Genomic DNA, 23,406 nt, shown 5'->3' with positions numbered 1-23,406 from the left:
TAGCAGAAAGCCTAGCATATGGCAAATGCTCCATTATTCATTGGCCTTATTTTTGTCAAGCTGTGACTATTGCTGACTCATGGTTGACATTGCTGTAGAAAAGAAAGTAAGAAACAGAGAGCATACAACCTAATTTATTTGGCAAGGATTTCACGCGTGTCCTAGTTGCATAGATTTGTTAAGAAGCTCTACTCTTGGTTTCACAACCCAAACTACCAAAACTAAAAGGAAACAAAGGATCTTGAGGAAATGAAAAGGAGAAATATTTCACCTGTAGAAATTCATCTAAAATCAGCTCAGGAAGCCGGGCATGGTAGCTCACGCCTGTAATCCCAGCAATTTGGGAGGCTGAGGCGGGTGGATGATTTGAGGTCAGGAGTTCAAGACCAGCCTGGCCAACATGGTGAAACCCCGTCTCTACAAAAAAAATACAGAAAAAAAAAATTAGCTGGGCATGGTGGTTTATGCCTGTAGTCTCAGCTACTCAGGAGGCGGAGGCAAGAGAATTGCTTGAACCCAGGAGATGGAGGTTACAGTGAGCCAAAATCACGCCATTGCACTCTAGCCTGGGTGACAGAGTGAGACTCCATCTCAAAAAGAAAAAATAAAATAAATAAATAAGTAAATAAATAGAATGGGTTCAGGGACTTCTCTGAGTTGCTGTGTCCCTCTCTAGTATCACATCCTGAAATCATATTTCACATTTCACCTTTGAGATTCCCTGTGCCCTGCATAGCCTCCTTCCCCTCTATGACTTCCAGTGATGAACCTGGCTTAATATTTAAGTATTTTAAGTAGGTTAGCACCCCATTCCCAGCAAGTATTTTCTTTTTTCTTTTTTTTTTTAGACAGAGTCTTGCTCTGTTGCCAGGCTGGAGTGCAGTGGCACGATCTCAGCTCACTGCAACCTCTGCCTCCTGGGTTCAAGCGATTCTCCTGTCTTAGCCTCCCGAGTAGCTGGGACTACTTATGCGCCACCACGCCCAGTTAATGTTTGTATTTTTAGTAGAGACGGAGTTTCACTATGTTGACCAGGATGGTCTCAATCTCTTGTCCTCGTGATGCACCTGCCTCGGCCTCCCAAAGTGCTGGGATTATAGGCGTGAGCCACTGAGTCCGACCCCAGCAAGTATTTTCTAAATTGTGATGCTAATCTATTAGTAATAATTAATAATTAATACTTAGCAGGAGTTAGCATTTTTATTATATGCTGTTGGAAGTGTGAGGAGTTGTTTAATTTACTCTTCATACTTTCACATTTTTCTTGAAAGAGAGAGAAGTATATTTGTAACATATGACTCTGCTCTGATTTCACATGGAAAGATCCTTGCTATCCAAAAGTCTTGATTAATTATATATGTTATTAGTTATATTTTCATTAGTGAAAACCATGTATCACTCATTTTTTTTTGGATGGAGCTTCGCTCTTGTTGCCCAGGCTGAAGTGCCATGGCATGATCTGGGCTCATTGCAACCTCTGCCTCCCAGGTTCAAGCGATTCTGCTGACTCAGCCTCTCGAGTAGCTGGGACTATAGGCACACACCACTACGCCTGAATATTTTCTGTATTTTTAGTAGAGGCAGTGTTTCACTATGTTGGCCAGGCTGGTCTTGAACTCCTGACCTCAGGTGATCCACCTGACTCAGCCTCCCAAAGGGCTGGGATTACAGACTTGAGTCACCGGCCCTGGTAATTACTCATTTCTTAATACTGTGAACATAGAGTAGAACTTCTTTTCACCAATAACAAATTACTTTTCTTAATTGCAGCTAAATTTCATTGATTTTGATCCCTGCAGTTAGTATTAGTAATATCATATTAGTAATCATACAAATGTATGCATATGATAATTATTTTTAAAGGGCATATGAAAATTAATCATCATCACACTCTAATCAATGTCATAAACTAATGTTATGACCAACATTTTGACTTTGCATGGACTGGTCGGCTGGAAGGGATAGTGCACTGCAGGCCATTGGACACCTTTGTGAGCCTTAGGAAAAGGCGCCCCCTTTAGGATAAAGCACCCTTGTGGATGAGGCCAGGAGAAGCCAGGGGCACTTGGGCTAGTCCCTCGCCTCCTATACTTCACCTCCCTTGGGCAGGGTGCAACCTGCACAGCCACTTGCAGAAACCCTGAGAAGGAGCCTCAAGGGTGATTCAAGGCAATAATCTTGCTGTATTGGAAAAGTGGTGGCCTTGACATCATATAAATCAGGGCTGAAGTCTTTCTCCATTATTTATTAGCAATGAGGCTGAGCAAGTTCCTTAAATTCTCCAAACCTAAAGTTACCCATCTGTTAAAAAAAGATACTAATATTTATCTTGAATAATTGTTGTCAGAATTAAGGAGAAAGTGTACAGTGCCTGGCCCACATAAGATAATGAATGACCTCTGAGAGGAAAGAACTCAGTGTTTTCCTCAGCTCTCAAACTACTCTCAACAACAATTAATACAGCAGACTTCGATGACCAAATGTGGGGAATTTCCCTCCATCAACCAATAAGCAGTCAGCTCTGCAGCAGACACCGGCTGGGTATGCTCTAAGTCAGTTCTGATACTATCCACCTGGTGATAGAATCAGGTCCCATAGGCTGAGAGCTCCGTCCCCAAAGCTGTCCCTCCTCCCTCAGACACTAGTCCCAAGTAGCCAAACCCACAACTTTGGTTTTGGCTCATTTGCTGGGGCAGCTCACAGAACTCAGGGAAACACTTCTATTTACTGGTTTATTACAAAGGATATCACAAAGGATACAGATGAAGAGACGCATGGAGCAAGGTATGGGAGAAGGAGTGCGGAGCTTGCATGCTCTCCCTGGGTGCACCTCCCTCCAGGAACCTCCACATACTCAGCCATCTGCAATCTCTCCAAACCCAGTTCTTTTGGGTTTCTGCCGAGGCTTCGTTATGTAGGCATGATTGATTAAGCATTGGCCATTGGTGATCAACTTAACCTTCAGCCCCTCTTTCCTCCCAGAAGTCATGGGTGTGGGTGGGGCTGGAAGTCCCAACCCTCTAATTCTGCCTTAGTCTTTTCCTGTGACCAGCCGCCTTCCCGAAGCTACTATTTATTTACTCATAAAATGACCACATTAATTATAGTCAAGATAAAGGAGCTACATTTTCCTCTGTGCATTTGAAAATAATGCAAGTGAATTTTGTGACCCAGATACTTAATCTCTCATCTTCCCACCCCCACTCTCAACCTGCTAAATTCCATGTAGGAATCTCATTTACAGTATTTCTGAGAGAAGGTCTTTCAGACTAAGCCTGATTATTGCCAGTAACATTATGGTTGCCACCTGATAGCTCATGGTTTAAAGACATTATAGATACTTCTGAAACACTTTCAAAAGCTATGGACTCTGTCACAGAAAAAATGCAGATGCGTACAAAAGCCTGCACTTTGACTTCTTGAAACACATCTGGCTGGGCGCCGTGGCTCATGCCTGTAATCCCAGCACTTTGGGAAACGAGGAGCATGAATTGCCTGAGGTCAAGAGTTTGAGACCAGCCTGGCCAACATAGTGAAACCCCGTCTCTACTAAAAATACAAAAAATTAGCTGGGCTTGGTGGCGGGCACCTGTAATCCCAGCTACTTGGGAGGCTGAGGCTGGAGAATCACTTGAACCCAGGAGGTGGAGGTTGCAGTGAGCCGAGATCCCGCCATTGCATTCCAGCCTGGGCGACAGAGCAAGACTATGTCACAAAAAAAACTGAATTCACCCTGCCCCCTTCTTCTTTTTTTTCTTTTTTTTGTGAAACAGAGTTTCACTCTTGGCATCCAAGCTAGAGTTCAAAGGCGTGATCTCGACTCACTGCGACCTTCGCCTGGGTTCAAGCAATTCTCCTGCCTCAGCCTCCTGAGCAGCTGGGATTATAGGCATCTGCCACCACGCCCAGCTAATTTTTGTGTTTTTAGTAGAGACGGGGTTTCACCACGTTGGCTAGGCTGGTCTTGAACTCCTGACCTCAGGTGATCCACCCACCTCAGTCTCCCAAAATACTGGGATTACAGGCATGAGCTACTGTGCCTGGCCCACTCTGCCCCCTTCTTGGCATGATAGTCTGCATATGACTGAAGGCAGTGATCAGTTGAAAGGCTATGGCCCTGATGACTTTTTATTTTTATTTTTGGAAATGGAGAGAGAAGGTCTCCCTGTGTTGTCCAGGCTGAACTCCTAGACTCAAGCAGTCCTCCCTCCTTGGCTTCCCAAAGTGCTGTAATTACAGGCATGAGCCACCATGCCTGGCCACCGTGCTAACTTTTCAAATAGCTCCATCACAAGCCTGCTCAGTATGTTTCATCCCCAGCTGCTGGGAGAATGAAATGTCTGGAGGGCAGGGATTTTTGTCAGCTCACTGCTTTAGTCCCAGCACTACATCAATATCAATACTGTTGAGTGAATAAATGTACCAAGATCCTCAGACACTTGTAATATAAACTGTTGTCAGATTTTCTGTATTTATGTTGATTTTTAAAAAACCCATCAGCAGGACTTTGTGTTCAAACTTGATATGATATTGACATTTCCTCTTGTTTTCAAGACAGCTTGGCAGTCTCTCACTATCTTTTGGATCCATCTCCTATCACATTAACTGTCTCTTTTGGATCTGTCTCCTATAACATAACTGTCTCTTCTAGTCATGTGCCATCTGCATCTTTGGTGAGTGACATCAGTCCACTAAATAGTGCTGAAACTATGCCTGGGATGTGGAAAAAGGGCTGAAAGGGGCAGATGAGCCCAGCAAGGAATTATAAAGCAGAGATGACATGAGCACTTCCTGAAGTCACCAAATCAGGTGTCATTTTAGATGGAGCTAATTTGGGGGATTAGATAACTTTAAAAAAAAAAATTTCCCAGGTTGGGCATGGTGGCTCATGCCTGTAATCACAGCACTTTGGGAGGCTGAGGTGGGTGGATCACTTGAGGTCAGAAGTTTGAGACCAGCCTGACCAACATGGTGAAAACCTATCTCTACTAAAAATACAAAATTAGCTGGGAGTGGTGGCACACACCTGTAATCTCAGCTCCTTGGGAGGCTGAAGCAGGAGAATTGCTTGAACCCGAGAGGCGGAGGCTGCAGTGAGCTGAGATCGTGCCATTGCACTCCAGCCTGGACAACAAGAGCAAAGCTCTGTTTAAAAAAAAACAAAACATTTTCCTTTTTTTTCCTTCAGATCAGATGGGTAACGTGCGGATGTCATAACAAGGTTCCAGGGTGGCACATCTCACACACGTGCATGAAAACTCAATCATCATCCTCATGAACTACAAAAGGATCGCATTAGGTAACATTTGCATGACATGAAGATAGGAGACCTGGGAAAGGATTCATCCCAGCTAGCATCATGGGAAAATTAGTTCATATAGTTGTGTACCTCTGTTAGTCAGGGTTCTCCAGAGGAACAGAGCCAACAGGCTGTGTGTGTGTGTGTGTGTGTGTGTGTGTGTGTGTGTGTAGTGACAGAGAGAAAGAGGTGGGTATTTTAAGGAATTGTCTCACATGACTCAGGAGGCCAGCAATTCCAGAATCTTGAGGCTAGGTGGGCAGGCTGGAGATCCAGTGACAGTTGCAGTTTGAGTCCAAAAAGTCTGCTGGCAGAATTCTCTCTCCCTCAGGGGAGCTAGGCCTTTTTTCTATTAGGGCCTTCAACAGATTGGATGAGGGAATTACCATCCAATTACAGACGGTAATCTGTTTTACTCAAAATACACAAATGTAAATGTTAATCTCCTCAAAAAACACCTTTGAAAAAACATCTAGAAGTGTTTGACCAAATATGTGGTTACTGTGGTCCAGCCAAGGTGACACAAAAAATTAACCATTCCAGTGGCACTTAGGAAAACTCAACACAAAACTGCTGAATATCTCCAACAGGTGATGAAAGCAACATTCTAGTCCCATTGAGTACTCACATGCCTCTAAGCTCTCGTTGAAACTTCTTTTTCTTTTTTTTTTTTTTTGAGATGGAGTCTCACTCTGTCGCCCAGGCTGGAGTACAGTGGCATGACCTTGGCTCACTGCAACCTCTGCCTCCCGGGTTCAAGCAATTCTTCTGCCTCAGCCTCTTGAGTAGCTGGGACTACAGGTGCGCATCGCCACGACTGGCTGATTTTTGTATTTTTAGTAGAGATGGGGTTTCACCATATTGGCCAGGCTGGTCTCGAACTCCTGACCTCACGATCTGCCTGCCTCTGCCTCCCAAAGTGCTGGGATTACAGGCATGAGCCACCGTGCCTGGCCCCTCCTTGTAATTTCACACCCTATGCCCAGCTTCCTTACTGACGAATCCTGGAATGCCCTTCTCCAACCTTGCTTCCTTCACCACTGGAAAAATCTACTCATCTTTCACAACTCAGATCAAATGTTCACACTGTGATACTTTCTTTAGCACCACATCCCATCCCCAAGATTTAATTCCCTCCTTGGTCCCTTATGGCTGTTCTTTCATCAGGTTGGTGCAAAAGTAATTGCTGTTTTTGCCATTAGGACCTGATGAGTAATAAATGAGTGAGAACAGTGTCTTACACATAGTAACCACTCAAAAAATGGCAGTTATTTTCATTCTTAGTGTTACCGTTGCTAAGTCCTATGTCATGTGGAAAGATTAGGTGTTTCTGGAGGGCAGGAATAGGAACAGTATCATATTCCTCTGAGAATTCTTCCCCACTCACCAGCCCAATATTGTAAATGGAATCGACCAGGGATCTACAGACACTTACTGGAGTCTGTAGTATCTTATATTTGTCAAGTGCTCTACAGAATGCAGAATCTGGCAATATTATCACCCATTTAAACTTCACAACGGCCTTGGGAAGTTGTTACTATGCTTAAGCTGGCAAGTGGCAGAGTCTCCAGCTGCAACTGGAACTCCAACGTCATGAGAGAGGAATGCAAGAACGCTGGGGATCCCGGGCAAGTTTTTCTCTTCTGGCCCAGGCAACAGCCTTGGTCCTTCATATCCTTTTTCTTTTTTCTTTTTTTTTTTTTTGAGACGGAGTCTCACGCTGTTGCCCAGGCTGGAGTGCAGTGGCGCGATCTCGGCTCACTGCAAGCTCCGCCTCCCGGGTTCACGCCATTCTCCTGCCTCAGCCTCCTGAGTAGCTGGGACTACAGGCGCCCGCCACCGCGCCCGGCTAATTTTTTGTATTTTTAGTAGAGACGGGGTTTCACTGTGGTCTCGATCTCCTGACCTTGTGATCCGCCCGCCTCGGCCTCCCAAAGTGCTGGGATTACAGGCTTGAGCCACCGCGCCCGGCCTTCCTTTTTCTTAACTGCTGAGAACATGGCCGTGACGGAGTGGGAAGGCTGCAAAAACACGAGGACTCCATTCACACACAGAACTGACTTAGGCCAGGGTGTGAACAGAGGAAGGCTATTAATACAAGATATCCTCAGCCGTGACAGTGGCCTCTTCGATCTTGGTCTTAATCTCAGGGAGGGGAATATGACTGATAGCCACCACGACCAAGTTTGCGGCGTGGGCCAACGCGCTGGCCACGCAGATCCAAAACGACTCTTCATACTGTTCTTCCAGCACCACAAACTGGAAGAGCTTCTCCTGAAAGTTGGCGATTCGTTCTGTCAGGTCATGAAATTTCACCGCAGCCATGAAGCTGGCTATGGCTAACGCCACGACTCCACCTGAAACCCAAAAAGGTCACCCTCATTCACGGCTCCTTTTTGCGATTGTGACACCTCTATGAGAGGTGGCATTTCTGTGCCACGTGTGACAAGCTTGCTTTGGGTTAAAAAAGTTATGAGGAAGACATAAGTTTTAATTTGCTTTTAAAAGTAGGAGCTAACTCACACAGTATGAAGGAGAAAGGCAGGATTGTGCGGGGAAAGAGAGAATCTGCTTTATATCAGATCAAGTTTGAATTTCCACCCCTCCAATTTTTATTTATTTATTTATTTGTTTATTTATTTATTGAGATGGAGTCTTGCTCTATCACCCAGGCTGGAGTGCAGTGACGCCATCTCAGCTGACTGCAACCTCCACCACCTGGATTCAAGTGATTCTCCTGCCTCAACCTCCCAAGTAGCTGGGACTACAGGTGCCTGTCACCACACCTGGCTAATTTTTGTATTTTTAGTAGAGACGGGGTTTCATCATGTTGCCCAGGCTGGTCTCGAACTCCTGATCTCAAGTGATCCATTCGCCTTGGCCTCCCAAAGTGCTGGAAATACAGGCGTTTGAGCCACTGCACCTGGCCCACTCTTCCAATTTTTCCCCTTACCCAGTACCATGCTTCCCGGGGATCCACATTTGGAGAAGTTCATTGTCTAAAATATCTCAGGATTTCTATGAAGACCATGAAGGCTATGTGGCAAGATGTAAGAAAAACTGTTGCTCTCCTCTTTAATTATCCTCCTTCCATGCTTAAGGACAAGGATGACCACTCATAGAAGGAGGAAAGGAGGGAGGCGAAAACTGGAAGAATTCCAAACTACTTCCCTATGTTTTGCTTGAAACTTTGACCTTCTGGGAGGAATCTCACTCTCTCTTTCTCTCTCTCTCCCTCCTCTTCCTCTGGTTTCAACTTTAATTAATATTTTTAATAACACATTTATGATGCTTCTTAAAAGATTATTATCTTCATCGAAGAAAAATTTGGACACTAGAGAAAATCATAAACAAATTTACTTTTATCCTAAAAGCCAGCATGAACACTTTCAACATTTGAGTGTTTTTCTTTATGTTTCTTTCTCTTTAAAAAAATTAGTATTATGGTGTTCTTACTTGGATTTTAAATTTGATCTTTTCCCCTCACTTGGACATTTTTACGTGTTGCTAAATATTCCATTACAGCACGACTTTATTGTTTGTTTTTATTTTTTTTGAGACAGGGTCTTGCTCTGTCATCTAGGATAGAGTGCAGTGGCGTGATCATGGCTCATTGCAGCCTTGACCTCGTGGGTTCAAGCGATCCTCTTGCCTCAGTCTCTTGAGTAGCTGGGATCATGGGTGCGTGCCACCATGCTTGGCTAATTTTTGGTTTTTGTTTGTTTGTGGAGATGGGGTCTCACTACGTTGCCCAGGCTGGTCTTCAACTCCTGGGCTCAAGCAATCCTCCCCCCTCAGCATCCCCAAGTGCTGGGATTACAGGCATGAGTCACCGTGCCAGGCTTACAGCATTACTATAAATGAGTGCATAGTATTTTTAGTAAAGACTAAACAGTCTCTACTAAATTATAGATATACGGTCACACACTATAATTTATGTAAGTATGACCTTATTTCTGGGTGTCTATATTACTTCTAATTTTTGATATCATAAAATGCTACAGCAAATACCATTTTATGTACATCCTTGTTCTCTTGTCGAGTATTTCCTTAGCATAAATCCAAACATGGAATTGTCTAGTCCAAATATATGCAAAGGCTATTCACCTTTTTATGCCTTTAGACACTGCAGTGTTTTTGTTTTTTTTTAAGCTCAGTGGCAAGAAATAAAGTTTTGTCAAAAGACATTATGTTTTACCTGTTTTTATTTTTATTTTTTTTGAAACAAGGTTTTGCTCTGTTGGCTGAGGCTGGAGTGCAGTGGCATGATCATGGTTCGCCACAGCCTGGACCTCCCAGGCTCAAGCAGTTCTCCCACCTCAGCCTCCCTAAGTGTTGGGATTACAGTTCCCAAGTAGCCGAGACTACAGGCGCCTGACACCATGCACAGCTAACTTTTTTATTTCTTATTTTTGTAGAAATGGGGTCTTGCTATGTTGCCCAGGCTATTTTGCCTGTTGCTAAACTCTCATCAGTAGAGTTTGAGAATGCTATCTCTCTGAGGAAAGAAATGGACAGAGATAAGCATTTATTGAAAGCAGGGTTGAGCACTTTTTACATGCCAGCCTCTGTGAGGATGCATGCAGATGAGAAAGACACCTGTAGTCTTGATGAGGGTGAGCCATGTATATAAACAATTCTACAGGGTGGCTACCATCTGCAAACAAAGGCAAACACATAATAATTGACTTCTTGATATACATTATAATACATAATAAAATAACACTACCTGTTTTTATATTTTATGATATTCTTGTATAAGGTAATCATAGTGAGGGGTTATTGTCTGAATGGTACCTTGAATATTTGACCTGAGTTTTCAGAGATAGCCCTCATTTCACAAGATTCTGTTATTTTCATTACAGATGATGTGTTAAGTGCATAATTAAATGTGAATTAATTTCTGTGCATCAATATACTCCCAAATCAACATGCATGCACGCATGTGCGTGCGTGCGCACACGCACACACACACACACATCTTTTAGTTTTTGGCTTGGAAAATAGGTCATGATGGTCATAAACGAGAGCATGGATCTGTGGAAAAATAAAGAGCTTAGAATCAGTTATGCCTAGGTTGGAATTCCACCTCTGCCACTCATTGCTGTGTGACTGTTTAACTTCTCTGAGCCTCAGGCTCTTCATCTGTAAACGTGGGTCTAATAATACCTCCTATAGAGATGTGGTGAGATGTAAACAAAGTAATGCATGCAAAATCCCCAGGTCCATGCCTAACTCTTAGTGGCTGCTCAGTAAGTTGCATCTCGTTTAAGGGCATGGTGCAGTGAAGGCGCTGGGAAGGTGAGAGGAGGGAGAGTTGAGACAGCCAGTGAGCCCTGTCTGCATTTATATGCCCAGGTATGTGTGGGGGGAACACTAAAGACCTTGGCAGCTAGATGGCACTCACTTCCCCTTCTTAACCCAGAGCCTGAATGGAGGAGCCTTTCACAAATGGCCTCTTGCTCACAATACCCTTCTCTTCCGTCGTTGGTGGAGTTCCTCCCAGCCTCAACTGCAGCACCAGCTCCATCTCTTTCCCCGTCCCAGGGCCCCCACCTCTCCCTACTTTCAGCTCTCTGTCTTCTGGCCTCTCCTTTCACCTCGATCTCTCTTCACTGCTCTAAGTCCTCAGCCATTCACGTACTCTAATAAGATGGTTCTTTATTGTGACAGACTCTGCAACTTAAAGAGGAAATTCATGAGCACTTTGGGAGGCCAAGCAAGGCGGATCCCTTGACCTCAGGAGATTGAGACTAGCCTGGGCAACATGGTGAAACCCCATCTCTACAAAAACTACAAAAAATTAGCTGGGCATGGTGGTGCATGCCTGTACTCCCAGCTACTTGGGGGCCTGAGGTGGGAAGATCACTTGAGCCCAGGAGGTCAAGGCTGCAGTGAACTGAGATCGCACCACTGCACTCCAGTGTGGGTGACAAAATGAGACCCTGTCTCAAAAAAGAAAAAGAAAAAGAGGACATTCATTCCATGCCCATCAAGAAGGTCTTAGACACAGGAAAGTCAAAGCTCCAGTGGCACATTTTAGTTCCTTCACACCTTCTGCCCAACTACTTGGAGCCCAGCCCTGTGATGGTGTGGACACAATTTTCTCTCCCTAAGGGACTTCTTACCTGCCAGAACATTCCATAGGCAGATACCCCCAGGACCGTTGACTGCCTGGTATGGGACCTGGATCATGTTGAGAATGGCAAAGCCCATGCTGACCAGAGCCAGGGCCAAGGCCAGGAAGAGGAGCAGCAGAATCATCACATGAAGGCCTGCGTTGAGCTCTTTCACCAGGTGTGGGAAGACTAGGGAGACAAGACACAGCCGCTATTTCAATATCAGAGTTAGACTCACTTTCAGAAAGCCCAAGCTTGCTTACCATGAAGGCTTCGATAGACAGGGGTGAAGGCAAGATAGCAAGCATGCGGTTTTCAGACAGCGGGAGATTTTCTGAGATGAACTCATGGCCCCCAGATTCATGCCTGTCAGTTGATCAACAAGCCTCTCTTCCTTGGAGCGGACACAAAATCAAAATGTGTCCTGGCTGTCAGTTTAAGCTGCACCGAGCTTGAAGCTCTGGGGTCTGATGTGAACTGATACACACAGGCCCCAGTGACTCAGCAAGGTAGGCCCTTGCTTACCCCCATGTATGAAGGACTCATAATTCTCACATTGCACAACATTTTATTAAAATATTAATTTGCCTTACGAATATGGCAAAATAAGTTAGTGAAATCTTAATTTCTATTTGTTTTCTCTATGTTTGCCACTAGTACTGGCTGTGAAGATGAAATGGCGTAGCATAATGGAGTAGCTCAAATATTGCCTGGTCAAGTCAGTTCTCAAAAATGGCAGCTGTGGTTGTTGCTGTTATATTTTGACGGTCTTGGGAAAGTCATGTGACTTCTCAAGCCTCAGTTTCTTCATCAGTACAATGGGGATAGTAATCCGTGCAGATGAATTGAGGATAGTCAACATTTACTAAGTGCAGTCATGGGCCAAACATTTTACATGGTCATCTTGTTCAATGCACGTGACAAAGACATGAGGTAGATTTTATAAACTCCCTTTACCCACAGGCTTGGAGACATTAAATTGCTTGTGTTTGGGCAAGGCAACTCTATACTCTATATAAGATTTATAATTCAATATACTATGAGAACAAATGTGACCCTGAAAGAGCCAGTCCTTCAAGATGGGTCCTGAGTGGTTAACTGGGTCTAAATTTAAACTAGGGCCAAGTGGCCATTTACTGACTAGGGGGTCATACACATCCTCTGAGTTTCTTGAAAACCCACACCTTTTTAATCTTTGAGATCTGCCTCAGCCAATCAGGGCTCAGCTGTAATGACCAATCAGGGCTCAGCTGTATCAGCTAATCAGGGTTCAGCTGTATCGACCAATCAGAACTAAGTGAATTTGAATTCTTTATTTACGTAAACAGACCCGATTGGAAACCTGGGTGGGAACTTTTGCTGTAAAACCTGAGCCTTCCCTTTCTTCTCTGGAATACACCTTCCTTTTACACCAGAGGCTGTGTTTCCCTGGTTTGCAAACTGTTAACTGGAATAAAGTCTTTCCTCAAAACTCCTTTTTTGAGAACTGTTGTTCACAACTGTGTGTTTTAACAGTGTCAAGTCATGATCTTTAGTAGTTATAAATGAAGAATTGAACATTATGAAAGCTACAGAACTTCTGAGCATACTCATTCCTCTGCAATTGCTCCAAGGTTCCTGCTGAATACCCACCCTGACGGAACTAGTTCCTTTGCTGGTTCACCTGCCTCTCTCAGCCTCTGAAGGTTGGCGTCTCCCAATCCTGATAAGTAGTTTTTATTTTTCCCATTAGGTGTCCTTTCCACTCACACGTTTTCAGGCACTCCACGTTTACACGGTAAGTTCTGATGTTTCTTTCCAGTTCTGAATTTCCATTTGTTTTTATCTCCCTATGGTTATCTAATCGGCATTGGAAACTTTACCCTGGAAGATGAGCTCCTTTCCAGTGAGTTTGTCTTTGTAAAGCATCTTTCTTCCCTGTGCCTCTATCCCATCTTAATGTCTCTTAGATTTTTTTTTCTCTTTTCAAACCCTCAGCCCCTTTTTGTTTCAGACACAGTAGCTTGTGCCTGATTTTTATTTATTTTTATTTTTGAGACAGAATCTCGTTCTGTTGCCCAGGCTGGAGTGCAGTGGCACCATCTCAGCTTGGTGCAACCTCCTCCTCTCTGATTCAAGCAATTCTCGTGCCTCAGCCTTTCCAATAGCTGGGATTACAGGCACCCACCACCATGCCTGGCTAATTTTTGCATTTTCAGTAGCGGGGGGGTTCACCATGTTGGCCAGGCTGGTCTCGAACTCCTGGCCTCAAGTGATCTGCCCGCGTTGGCCTCCCAAAGTGCTGGGATTACAGGCATGAGCTACCAGACCCGGCCGCTTGTGCCTGATTTTTAAATTGTTTCATTATCCCCTTTCTTGACCAGGCAATCCTTAGGACACATGACTAACATAGTAATGCTCACCCAAACTCTTAAAATAGAAAACAGTCACCTATGTGAATGGCAAAGATCAAAATGTTTGCTAACACACCGTGTTGACAATGGTGTAAGGAAGAGGCACTCTCAAGTCTCGTAGAAATATTAATTCATGTAACCTTGTTAGAGGGCAATGTGGCAACATCTACTAAAGCAAATTCACTTCTAGGAATTTATTTTCCAGAAGCACTCCTACATGTGCTCAAAGCATGGATCAAATATTGGATATTCATTACAATAGCGAAAGATTGGAGAAAAAACAGTATGTGAATAGATTGATTTAATAAATTAAGGTGGCCGGGAGCGGTGGCTCACGCCGGTAATCCCAGCACTTTGGGAGGCCGAGGCGGGCGGATCACGAGGTCAGGAGATCCAGACCATCCTGGCTAACACGGTGAAAACCCGCCTTTACTAAAAATACAAAAAATTAGCCGGGCGTGGTAGCAGGCGCCTGTAGTCCCAGCTACTCGGGAGGCTGAGGCAGGAGAATGGCGTGAACCCGGGAGGCGGAGCTTGCGGTAAGCCGAGATCGCGCCACTGCACTCCAGCCTGGGCGACAGAGCGAGACTCTGCCTAAATTAATTAATTAATTAATTAATTAATTAAGGTATCCATAATGTCCATAATGTACACAATTCACCTTTTAAAAAGAAAGAATCATATCCACATAATGATTGAACCCCTATCCAGATTTGATTTTAAAAAATTGAGTAATAACCATATTAGGATGATGGGGGACAGGGAATTTGGGGCATATGGAGTGATGTGGAGAGGGAGGTAAAGAGTGCCCAGTCCTAGGTCTTCATAGTAGGAAGCGCATTAACTATATATAAAAAATGCTTACTGGCAAAGGGCAAATCTCACTCAACCCCCACATTCTTGTAACATAACTCAGGGCTCAGACCTCATGGTTAATTGAGATTTTATTATTTTTTAATATATGTCATTATTTAGAAATTCGAGGCTGGGGCGGTGGCTCATGCCTGTAATCCCAGCACTTCTGGGGGCCAAGATGGGGGGATTACTTGAGGCCAGGGGTTGGAGATAAGTCTGGGCAACATAGCAAGGTTCTGTCTCTAACCTAAATTATTTTAAAAAAAGAAGAAAAAAATAGAAATTCGAATCATGTCTCAGGAGTGTTAATGCACCAGTTCTTTCTACTTTCTGAGGGGTGACTCCGCCTTCGCTTGACACCCAGTGCTGCCCTAGGAAAGCTGTTGTTCCCTTGCCTTTCATATTTGAAACCCAGACTCCAAGAGTTTTAGGTGTCTCCCACTAGGAATTACATTTAAGTTTCCCGCTTGAAATCCATGACCTTACACACTATTCATGGTGATAAATGACAACACATGATTCACGGTGATAAATGACAACAGCCACCTATATGGGGTGCAGACTATGTGCCGGTGGCTTTATACATATTCTTTGTTTTGTTGCTCATGGACACCCTCTCTCACACTTACAAATGAGGAAACTGAGGCTCGGAGAAGTGAAATAGCTTAGCCACGCTCCCATAGCAAGAAAGTGTCAGCTTAACTGCTCTATTACAGGGCTAGAGCAGAAAAATCAGAAAGCACAGATAATTAGAGGTTTAAAATTGTAAATATAGAGTCTTGAATTCTGGAGGTCTTAATTTGAATTTGAATAGATATAGTTGTTTCCTACGCATTAGAGGTAACTCACTTGAATACCAGAATTGATTAATCATTCTATCAGCATCTAAGACTATTAGATAATTTGTTTGCTCCGAATCCCAGAGAGGTCTGGCAGCCCTTTTTGCCCCAGCAGGGCAAATAAGAAAAGCAGGACATCTGAAGTCAAACCCAGGTCCTGGCCACTAGTGGAATATTTGTGGGGTAGGAAGTAGAGAGGAACCACAGAACTAAAAGCTGCAAAGCAATCTATTACATTAGGTGCTTTTAAAGAAATTATTTTATGTATTGATTTCTCTGATCTCTAATTTCCTCATCAGTAAAATCGGCGTAATAAAATCTCTTCTCTAGCATAGTAAAAATGGAAAGAAATGAACTGTAACGCAGTGGCTTCAGATACTGTGTTCTGTGCCTAGTACATATTTACCTGCCTCTCCTTTATCAGATGGTAAACTTTTCTTTTTTCTTTCTTTCTTTTTTTTTTTTTGAGATGAATTTTCACTCTTTTCACCCAGGCCGGAGTGCAATGGCACAATCTTTGCTCACTGCAACCTCCACCTCCTGGGTTCAAGTAATTCTCCTGCCTCAGCCTCCTGAGGAGCTGGGATTACAGGCATCTGCCACCACCCCTGGCTAATTTTGGTATTTTTAGTAGAGACGTTGTTTCATCATGTCAGCCAGGCTGGTCTCAAATTCCTGACTTCAGGTGGTCCACCTGCCTTGGCCCCCCAAAGTGCTGGGATTACAGGAGTGAGTCACTGTAACTGGCCAGATGGTAAACTTTTCTAGGGAAAGTACTTGTTTGTTTTGTTCATCCCTGTTTTCCTAAGAGTCTGGTCTGTAAATACGCCATAGTACAATTGAATGTGTGGACAATGCTAAAGTAATGTTTGTCTCTTTCTTTCTCTAGCCACCCAAACAGCCACGTTGACTTGTTTTTATTTCATAGGGTCTGGGTATTAAAAAAGGGCCTTAATCTTTGTGATGAATAGTTCTCTGGTTTTCTCCGTGATTGGTGTGGGAATCGATTCCCCTGGGTGATTTTTTGGGAACACCTCCATGATGGGAGAAATGGCTGCTTGTGAACGAGACCCAGTAAAACCTCCCCACCCCACAGTTTACAAAGCACTTTCACTTTTATCCCCATCTACGCTGATCTGCAACTGCGGGGATTTTTTTTTTTTTCCTACAGATGGATAGTCAATGGCAGAAAGAGACTCCAGGAGAAACAGACTCCAGGTTGTGGGAGGCTCTGATATACCCGGTAACCGCCTCGAGGTTACATTGTGCTAGAATTAAAAGCTGTAAATCTAAAGGAGACTAGACTGGCACTAGAGAACCTTATAACATCAGTGTCCCCGAGCTGTATCTGGGTAAAGCCAGCCAAGCACAGGAGGAACCTGGCCCCAGGCTCCTCCTGAATGCTTTGAAAGAGAATCACATCCAAGGTACTGTGAATGGATGTTTATAGACCCTCCTCTGAGAAAACCCCAGGGCCGCAGGAAACAAAACCTTCTCAAATACTCTCCTACTCAGGGACAAGAATAAAATGTCCTTTATGCTTCTCACAGGGTTGTGATGCTTTCCAGACCAGAACATGTTAGACGAACCGAAAACGTTTCCCATGGATGTCCTAAGAAGGAAGGAGGAGGAAGGCAAGAAGTACTTACTGAATTCCTCCAAGGCTCAAACAAAATACGTATTTGTTTGCAGCTTCCCACTCAAAGCAGTTTACATTTCTGTGAGCTGGGAATGGCAGGTGTCTAGTCATTAGGTTGATGCTGACATGTGACCGCTGTTTAATCTTCTCACCCTATTCAAGTTTCAACAATTGTCCTGTTGGGGTTCAGAATCCAATACCCCCCAAATACGAAGCTTTGTGAAGAAGCCTCAAGGTCTCTCTGGCCTCTCTTCTCCCTCCTGTCTCTCCATTCTTTGTCTGTCTAAAGCACAGGATGAGGTAGTTTTCTGACGTTCCCTTATCTGCCTACGTCCAGACCCACAGAAGAAAAAGACCTCTGGTCCCTTTCCTGAGTGTTCATTAATTGTACCCATATCACAGGAAGGAAGACTGAAGTCTGTTAACACAGCTGGACAGACTTTTGTCACAAGCCATTGTCTGCCCTGTGGGCCCAACAGACTTTGTCCCAGCTCATTGTATGTTCTGCAAGCCCATTGAATTTCCCTAAAAATAATTTACTAGTCCCCTGAAATCATCCACACTTCCCCATCTCCCTTTCCCCTAAGATGAAGAGGATATAACCATCTGTACCCCATTGAGATAGCGGACAATCACTCTATGATTTTCCCCTATGCGTGCTAATAAATGTGTATGCCATTTTCCCTATTAATCTGCCTTTTGTCAGTAGGTTGTTTAAAGAACCTTCAGAGCGCAAAGGGGAAGTTTTCCCTTGGCCCCTACAGTCCTGATGACATCATTTATAGCAATAGCATCTAGTTCAGAATCGAGTAGTCCCTATAGTTGTCATGGTTAGCTTTTAGCATTTCTTTTTTTTCTTTATGGTGTGTATTTTCAAGTTTTATGTTATAATTTTGATGGCGCTATTTTTTCAATATCCAGGGTTTAATCTAATTGCTAGGTAAATATAAATATGCCCAGAGATATTGTTCTTGAATATACATAACAAATATAATTTTTTGTGTGTATTTAAATGATGACAATTTGTATTATATTTGCCAACGGTTCCTGCTTTTTGTCCTTATAAATTTAATATGACATTTACCTTGGCCAGATATCTATAAACTACTACAATTCTGAAATACAGAAATCAAGGAATGAATACAATTCTGTATCACCTTGCATTGGCATGGTATTGATTAATTACGGTTTTGTGTGGACACTGTTTTCACCAGCGATCTCATCGATTCAAAAGGCTTGCAGAATATGGCCTGTTTTGTTTTTTCCTTCCCAGAAGTCCATTCCTAAGCCTAGCTTGGATTCCTGTTTGTGCAGACTGCTCTGCTTACATCCTGGGCAGCTCTGATGCCACACTGAACACCAGCCAAAGTCCATGCCCGCTCACGTTCACAGAGAGCAGGCAAGTGCCTTGCTGGAGGTCTCCCCGCCAGGAAACTTTCCAGTAGGGGTTCCAGCCGGGGTAGTCTGATTCCAGAACCCAAGCACAGTGCCCCTGTGCATCTTCTCAGACTATGCAGTTTTTACAAAAGTAGACATGGAAGTGTTCATCATGCTTCCCAAAGGTTCAGTTCTGCAGGCAGCCCCCACACACTTGTTGTGGTCACGTGGCATTGGTCTGGAGTCCGGCTCTACTGTTTCCTGGCTGGGTGACCTCAGGTAAGTTATGTAACCTCTCCAAGCCTCAGTGTACTCCTCTGGAAAATGGGAACATTAACAAGTCCTTCTATATAAGTTTGTTGTAAGTCTTTAAGGAGACAAGTGGTGTGAGGTACTTAGTAGAATGTCTGACACATGTAAACCCCTCATGTTTCAATAGTCATTATTAATAGAGGTAACCTGCAAAAATGCACAAAGCCTTGTTTCTATCTAATGTTTCTATACACCTCTACAGAAAAAGAAAAGAAGGAAGGAAGGAAAGATCTTTTTGATGTGGGTCCAGAACCCTCGGCTCACTGTGGACTTTGACATTATGCCTGAGATTGAGGCAGCAGCCAAATTCCACAATGAGACAAAAGCACTCTTGCACAGTAACAAAAATAAGTGCCTAGAAACAGCTTCCATGCCCCCAATATACTTACTCGTGAATTGGGACTGGCGGCTCCCAAGCCCACACTGCCGCACCTTACAGCCTCGGAAGAGCCCGTAGTAAATGTCCCCAATGAACTTGACCAGCTCTCTGTCTGTGGCATTGACCAGATCCACTCCAGTCTGACAAAGGATTTTCCCACTCAGCCAGTGGGGCACTACCAGGGCAACGATGATCAGGATGAAGGAGGAGAAGCTGAGTAAAGACGCCAGCCCATACCACGCCTTTTTGAACCATCCAGGCATGCTAGTGGGTGCAGGTCATCCCCAAGGTCTCCGAGCAGCAGTGAGGGTCGTTGACATCTTTCAGATACTCGGCAACGCTCTGCTCCAAGGTCAGCTCTTCCAAACACTCTATTTCAAGATTTTAAGTCCATCCCCTCGTCCTCCTTCAGCGCAAGCTTGCACAGTCCATGTTTACTATAACCACATCCGGAAGCCTCTACAGAGACAATCTTCACCTGACTATGTAGCGGAGTGTGTTACTGAAGGAAGTAACCTTATATCTCCTCCTAGACTAACGTTTCAGCAGAGGGTTTAATTGTTCCTGTTTCAAGTATTTAAATAGCCCTGGTGTGGACCTCATAATGATAAAGGAGTTAGTAATAAGCAAAACCAAGTAGCTCTGATGATAAAGAGATGCAAACCAATCTCAAAGAATGCATATGGTAGAAGGAATACAAAAATGGAATGATTAGCACCTGAATATCGCCAACAATGCACAGTGTCAAATGTCGATCTCTCTGATGCGTGGGTGTCCTGGCATTTCTTTCTCTGAAATGTCACTGCTGTCAGAATCTTTAGGACTGTTATTAATACCATCAAATGACCCTGGTTCTTGGGGCTTTAATACTGAAATATGTAAATAGGGTCTTATGAATTTCTCACTGTGTGAATCTGCTGGGGGTAAATTGTGACTAGAATTAATTTGTGTCTGTTGGGACAGCCTGGAATCCAACATTTAACATTCCTCTCTCCTGCCCCTCCTTCTACGTTATCTGAAATGGGACAGAAAAGTGTTTTTCTAGTATATTAGCAAATAGTAGCCACACTGCTGGAGTATTGATCTCTTCTAATAGTGGAAGATCTAGGTTTTCCTTTTAATCTGTAGACACTAGGAATGAAATATTCTTTCTTCTCTATCTTATACTGTGGACTTTGACATTTTGACTTTTACCTTATTCCTGAATATCAACTTAACCTCATGTGAGACTGGCAACAGCCACTCTCTCCATATCTCTGGGGACCAAAGTTGGGCAGAGGTGGAGCAGTAAAATTGTTTAGTTGGTCACAGAAGGCTGAAGGGGGGTTCAGGAAGTTGCACTGTTAACCAATAGGGGTCCCAGGAATCTCACTTGGAGATTGTCAAGGAAGCAGAGGGACATATTAATGGAAATGTCAGTTTCCTTCCTCATAATTGGGGCTCACTTCCGTGGCCTCTCCACAATGAAAATAAAGATGAGAATTTCTGAGCCTGGGCAATGTAGTGAGACCTTATCTCTACAAAAAATTAAAAAAAATTAGTTGGGCCTGACGGCGTGTATCTGTGGTCCCAGCTACGGGAGGCTGAGGCTGGAGGATTGCTTGAGCCCAGGAGCTCAAGGCTGTAGTGAGCTATGATCATGCCACTCTGAGTAACAGAGCGAGATCCTGTCTCCCTATCTCTCTATAGAAAGATGAGTGGCACTTTACCATATACAAAATGCTTTGACCGTACGCTTGCTCACCTCTGATGCTTCAGCAACCCTTAATGGTAAACAGGAGATGTACGATTTCAGTCATTTCTCTCACGGAAAACTGGATGTCGGTGCTGGGGCTGAAATTCGGGTCTTTGAATTACAACAGCTCATCTTCATCCCAGTGACTTCGAAACAGCAAATGTTTTTCTGGTAAAAAATAACAGAATACATATAAAAGGCTCCGAAGACTGCTTGGCACATCAATAAGTGATCAATAATGTTAGTTCACATTCTTATTTTAACATTAAGCATGCTTTGACAAGTCATCCGTAAATATCGAGTCATATTTCTGCTGTCAATGATGGACCTGTGTCAACTTTTGGTGTTTTGAGGGTTAAGCAATTGTTTTCAGAAAAACTCTAAGGGAAATAAATACTTGATTCCCAACAAGCCTTTGCCTTGCTGAACAAAGGTGTGGTTAAGTGGAACTCTAGCCATTGAAGACCTGGGTTCAAATTCCTACTCTTCTGGACAAGTGCCTGAGTCTCTCATGCCTCAGCTTTCTAATCTGCATAGGATTATCGTGTGGAGTAAAATGAAATAGCACAGGCAGATCACTTAGCACAGTGCCTTGGATATAACGGGCACTAAATCCATGGTGCTCTCCTCTCCACCCAGCCTCCTAGCAGTTCTATTTCTGATAATGAAGCTTCTGACAACAAAATGTGCTGCTGGCTGCATCCTCTTCTCTAGTGACATATTTCTGTGTGCTTTACCTGGCACAAGTTTACTGAACAAACATCTGTGTCTGCTGTGTACAAGGCTCTGTGTGTGGGAAGTGGCACAAAGATGTATATAATACAGGGGTCTGCTATCAAGAAGGTTATGAGAGTGTTAGAGCTCTGGTTCTCTATCAGTGATGAATTTGCCCCTAGGAGGCAACTGGTAAAATGTGGAGATATTTTTGATTGTCATGAGTGAGGGGTAGGGGCTAGCTATTGACTTCTAGTGTATGCAGGCCAGGGATGCTGTAAATATCCCACAATGCCCAGGGCAGCACCTGTCACAAATAATTATCTGGCCCAAAATGTCAGCAGTGCTCTAGTTCAGAGGCTCTGTGTTAGAGATACAGGCCATGGGCAGAAATAACTAATATACATGGGAGAAAATGCCAGGATCTGTGTCTGACGATGAGTTTCATGTGGTAAAAGGGCCATTTGGATTAATGGGTATAAATGTACGGTTAGATAGAAGAAATAAGACCTAGTGTGGTTTGTCTCGTCTCCGCAGTGAACTTTCAGCTCCTTGAGCGTAGCGACCTCTTCCGTTTTTTCGGCAGGTAGGGATATTTAAATCTCTATTTTGATGCATAATTAAAAATAAAAAATTGCCAAAACAGTGGTCGAAAATCGTACTATACTATATTTCACATGCTTACACTTCACAAATTAATGCTCGTAAAACACCCACTCTCCACCCTCCTGGCCCTTAGCCCCACTCGCTGCATGCCCCGGGGCTCAGCACTTGCCCGCGGGTGGGAGGCGGGGCTTCGCCAAATCCCCGTCCCTTGGGCAGGGCCTGACCGAGGTTACAGTCACTCCGGGTGGCGGGGCGCCCCGAGCGTGGCAGCGCGCTAGGCGGCAGCAGCGGGCGCGGAGCGGGACGCGGCCGCTGCGCGTTCCCTCTTGGCGGGGTTGGCCGGCCGGGGCGGGGCGCGGCGCGGCGCGGCGCGGCGCTCGGGCTCGAGGGAGTCGGAGCTGCGGTAGCCAGGCCAGCCAGGAGCAGGATGGCGGCGGCGGCTGCAGGCGAGGCGCGCCGGGTGCTGGTATACGGCGGCAGGGGCGCGCTGGGTTCTCGATGCGTGGAGGCGTTTCGGGCCCGCAACTGGGTAATGGCTGCGGGCTGAGCGCTGCTGGGTCTCCGCGGGGGTGGCCGGGGCTTTCGTGTGGAGCCCGACGGGGGGCAGTCTAGAGGAAGCTGGGTGCCCCTGTGCGCCGCTTGATCCGTGTTGCTTGCACGTGCGCGCACAGGTCTCGCGTCTATACCTGTTTCCGAGTGCGTGCGCACGCCAGTCCCAGGGCGCTGGGCCTTTGCTCTCCAAGGAGGTGCTCCGTGGGCCTCCACCAGACCCAAAAAGTCCGGCGTGACTCGGAAGAGAATTCCAAAGCGGAGGAACGGGAGCGGGGGTGAGAGGACGGAGAGAGAGTGTAAAAGGGAGGCTTTGGAATGAGACAGCCCAGTCCCGGTTACTAGTCGTGAGACGGCGTATTGATTACTTAACGCCCTAGGACCTCAGTTTCCCCATTTGTAAAATGGAGATTCTGATAGTGAGAGTTGCGAGGATTAGATGAGATAATTGGTGTCGTTGCACATAAATTACCTGACGCCTGGTAATAACTGTTTAAATGCTGGTTATTAATGTTACTGTTACTACCCACCCCGTTCTTTTAGCCCCCTTGGATCTGACAGTTTGAAGTCTCAGCACGGAAAAACGCTGA

General features: G+C 44.6%; 2 protein-coding genes and 1 non-coding gene across 5 annotated transcripts in view; 1 reads left to right on the top strand and 2 right to left on the bottom strand.

The window, feature by feature from the left end:
• Positions 1–5,187: 5,187 nt before the first annotated feature.
• On the bottom strand, positions 5,188–5,291 carry LOC123573807 (small nucleolar RNA U13). Its single transcript, XR_006698539.2, has one exon. It is a non-coding gene; the product is annotated as a small nucleolar RNA U13 (small nucleolar RNA).
• Positions 5,292–7,261: 1,970 nt separating this feature from the next.
• Positions 7,262–23,058, bottom strand: CLRN2 (clarin 2). Of its 2 annotated transcripts, XM_074039457.1 has the most exons (4): positions 22,954–23,058; positions 20,957–21,115; positions 11,428–11,607; positions 7,262–7,656 (listed from the first exon to the last, which is right to left on the bottom strand). In XM_074039457.1, exons 3-4 carry the CDS (start codon positions 11,561–11,563, stop codon positions 7,391–7,393), a joined length of 402 nt encoding a protein of 133 aa, XP_073895558.1. In that variant the 5' UTR covers positions 11,564–11,607; positions 20,957–21,115; positions 22,954–23,058; the 3' UTR covers positions 7,262–7,390. The 2 variants fall into 2 exon arrangements, with proteins under 2 accessions (XP_073895558.1, XP_005554597.3); XM_005554540.5 differs by lacking the exons at positions 20,957–21,115; positions 22,954–23,058 and adding an exon at positions 19,223–20,052.
• Positions 22,527–23,406, top strand: part of QDPR (quinoid dihydropteridine reductase) — a 26,278-nt gene continuing 25,398 nt past the window's right edge. For both annotated transcript variants that reach the window (XR_012434716.1, XM_045392173.3), the window contains exon 1: positions 22,527–22,796. Coding sequence is in view for 1 of the 2 variants with exons in the window: in XM_045392173.3 (XP_045248108.1) it covers positions 22,695–22,796 (102 nt within the window). In the remaining variant the exon portion in view is untranslated. The remainder of the gene's footprint in view (positions 22,797–23,406) is intronic.

Source organism: Macaca fascicularis, chromosome 5 (genome assembly GCF_037993035.2).
Source record: "Macaca fascicularis isolate 582-1 chromosome 5, T2T-MFA8v1.1".
In the NCBI taxonomy this organism is placed as follows: Eukaryota; Metazoa; Chordata; class Mammalia; order Primates; family Cercopithecidae; genus Macaca; species Macaca fascicularis.
Note: the sequence above shows the minus strand (reverse complement) of the source record. Positions and strands in the feature narration are given on the sequence as shown.

Bases quoted from the DNA above. Each gene is read 5' to 3' on its own strand.
- CLRN2 (XM_005554540.5), bottom strand. From the start codon at position 19,475: ATGCCTGGATGGTTCAAAAAGGCGTGGTATGGGCTGGCGTCTTTACTC. The intron at 11,608-19,222 runs GTAAGTATATTG...TTGTCTCCCTAG, and splicing joins CCGCCAGTCCCAATTCACGA to TCTTCCCACACCTGGTGAAA. The intron at 7,657-11,427 runs GTAAGAAGTCCC...TTTGGGTTTCAG, and splicing joins CCTATGGAATGTTCTGGCAG to GTGGAGTCGTGGCGTTAGCC.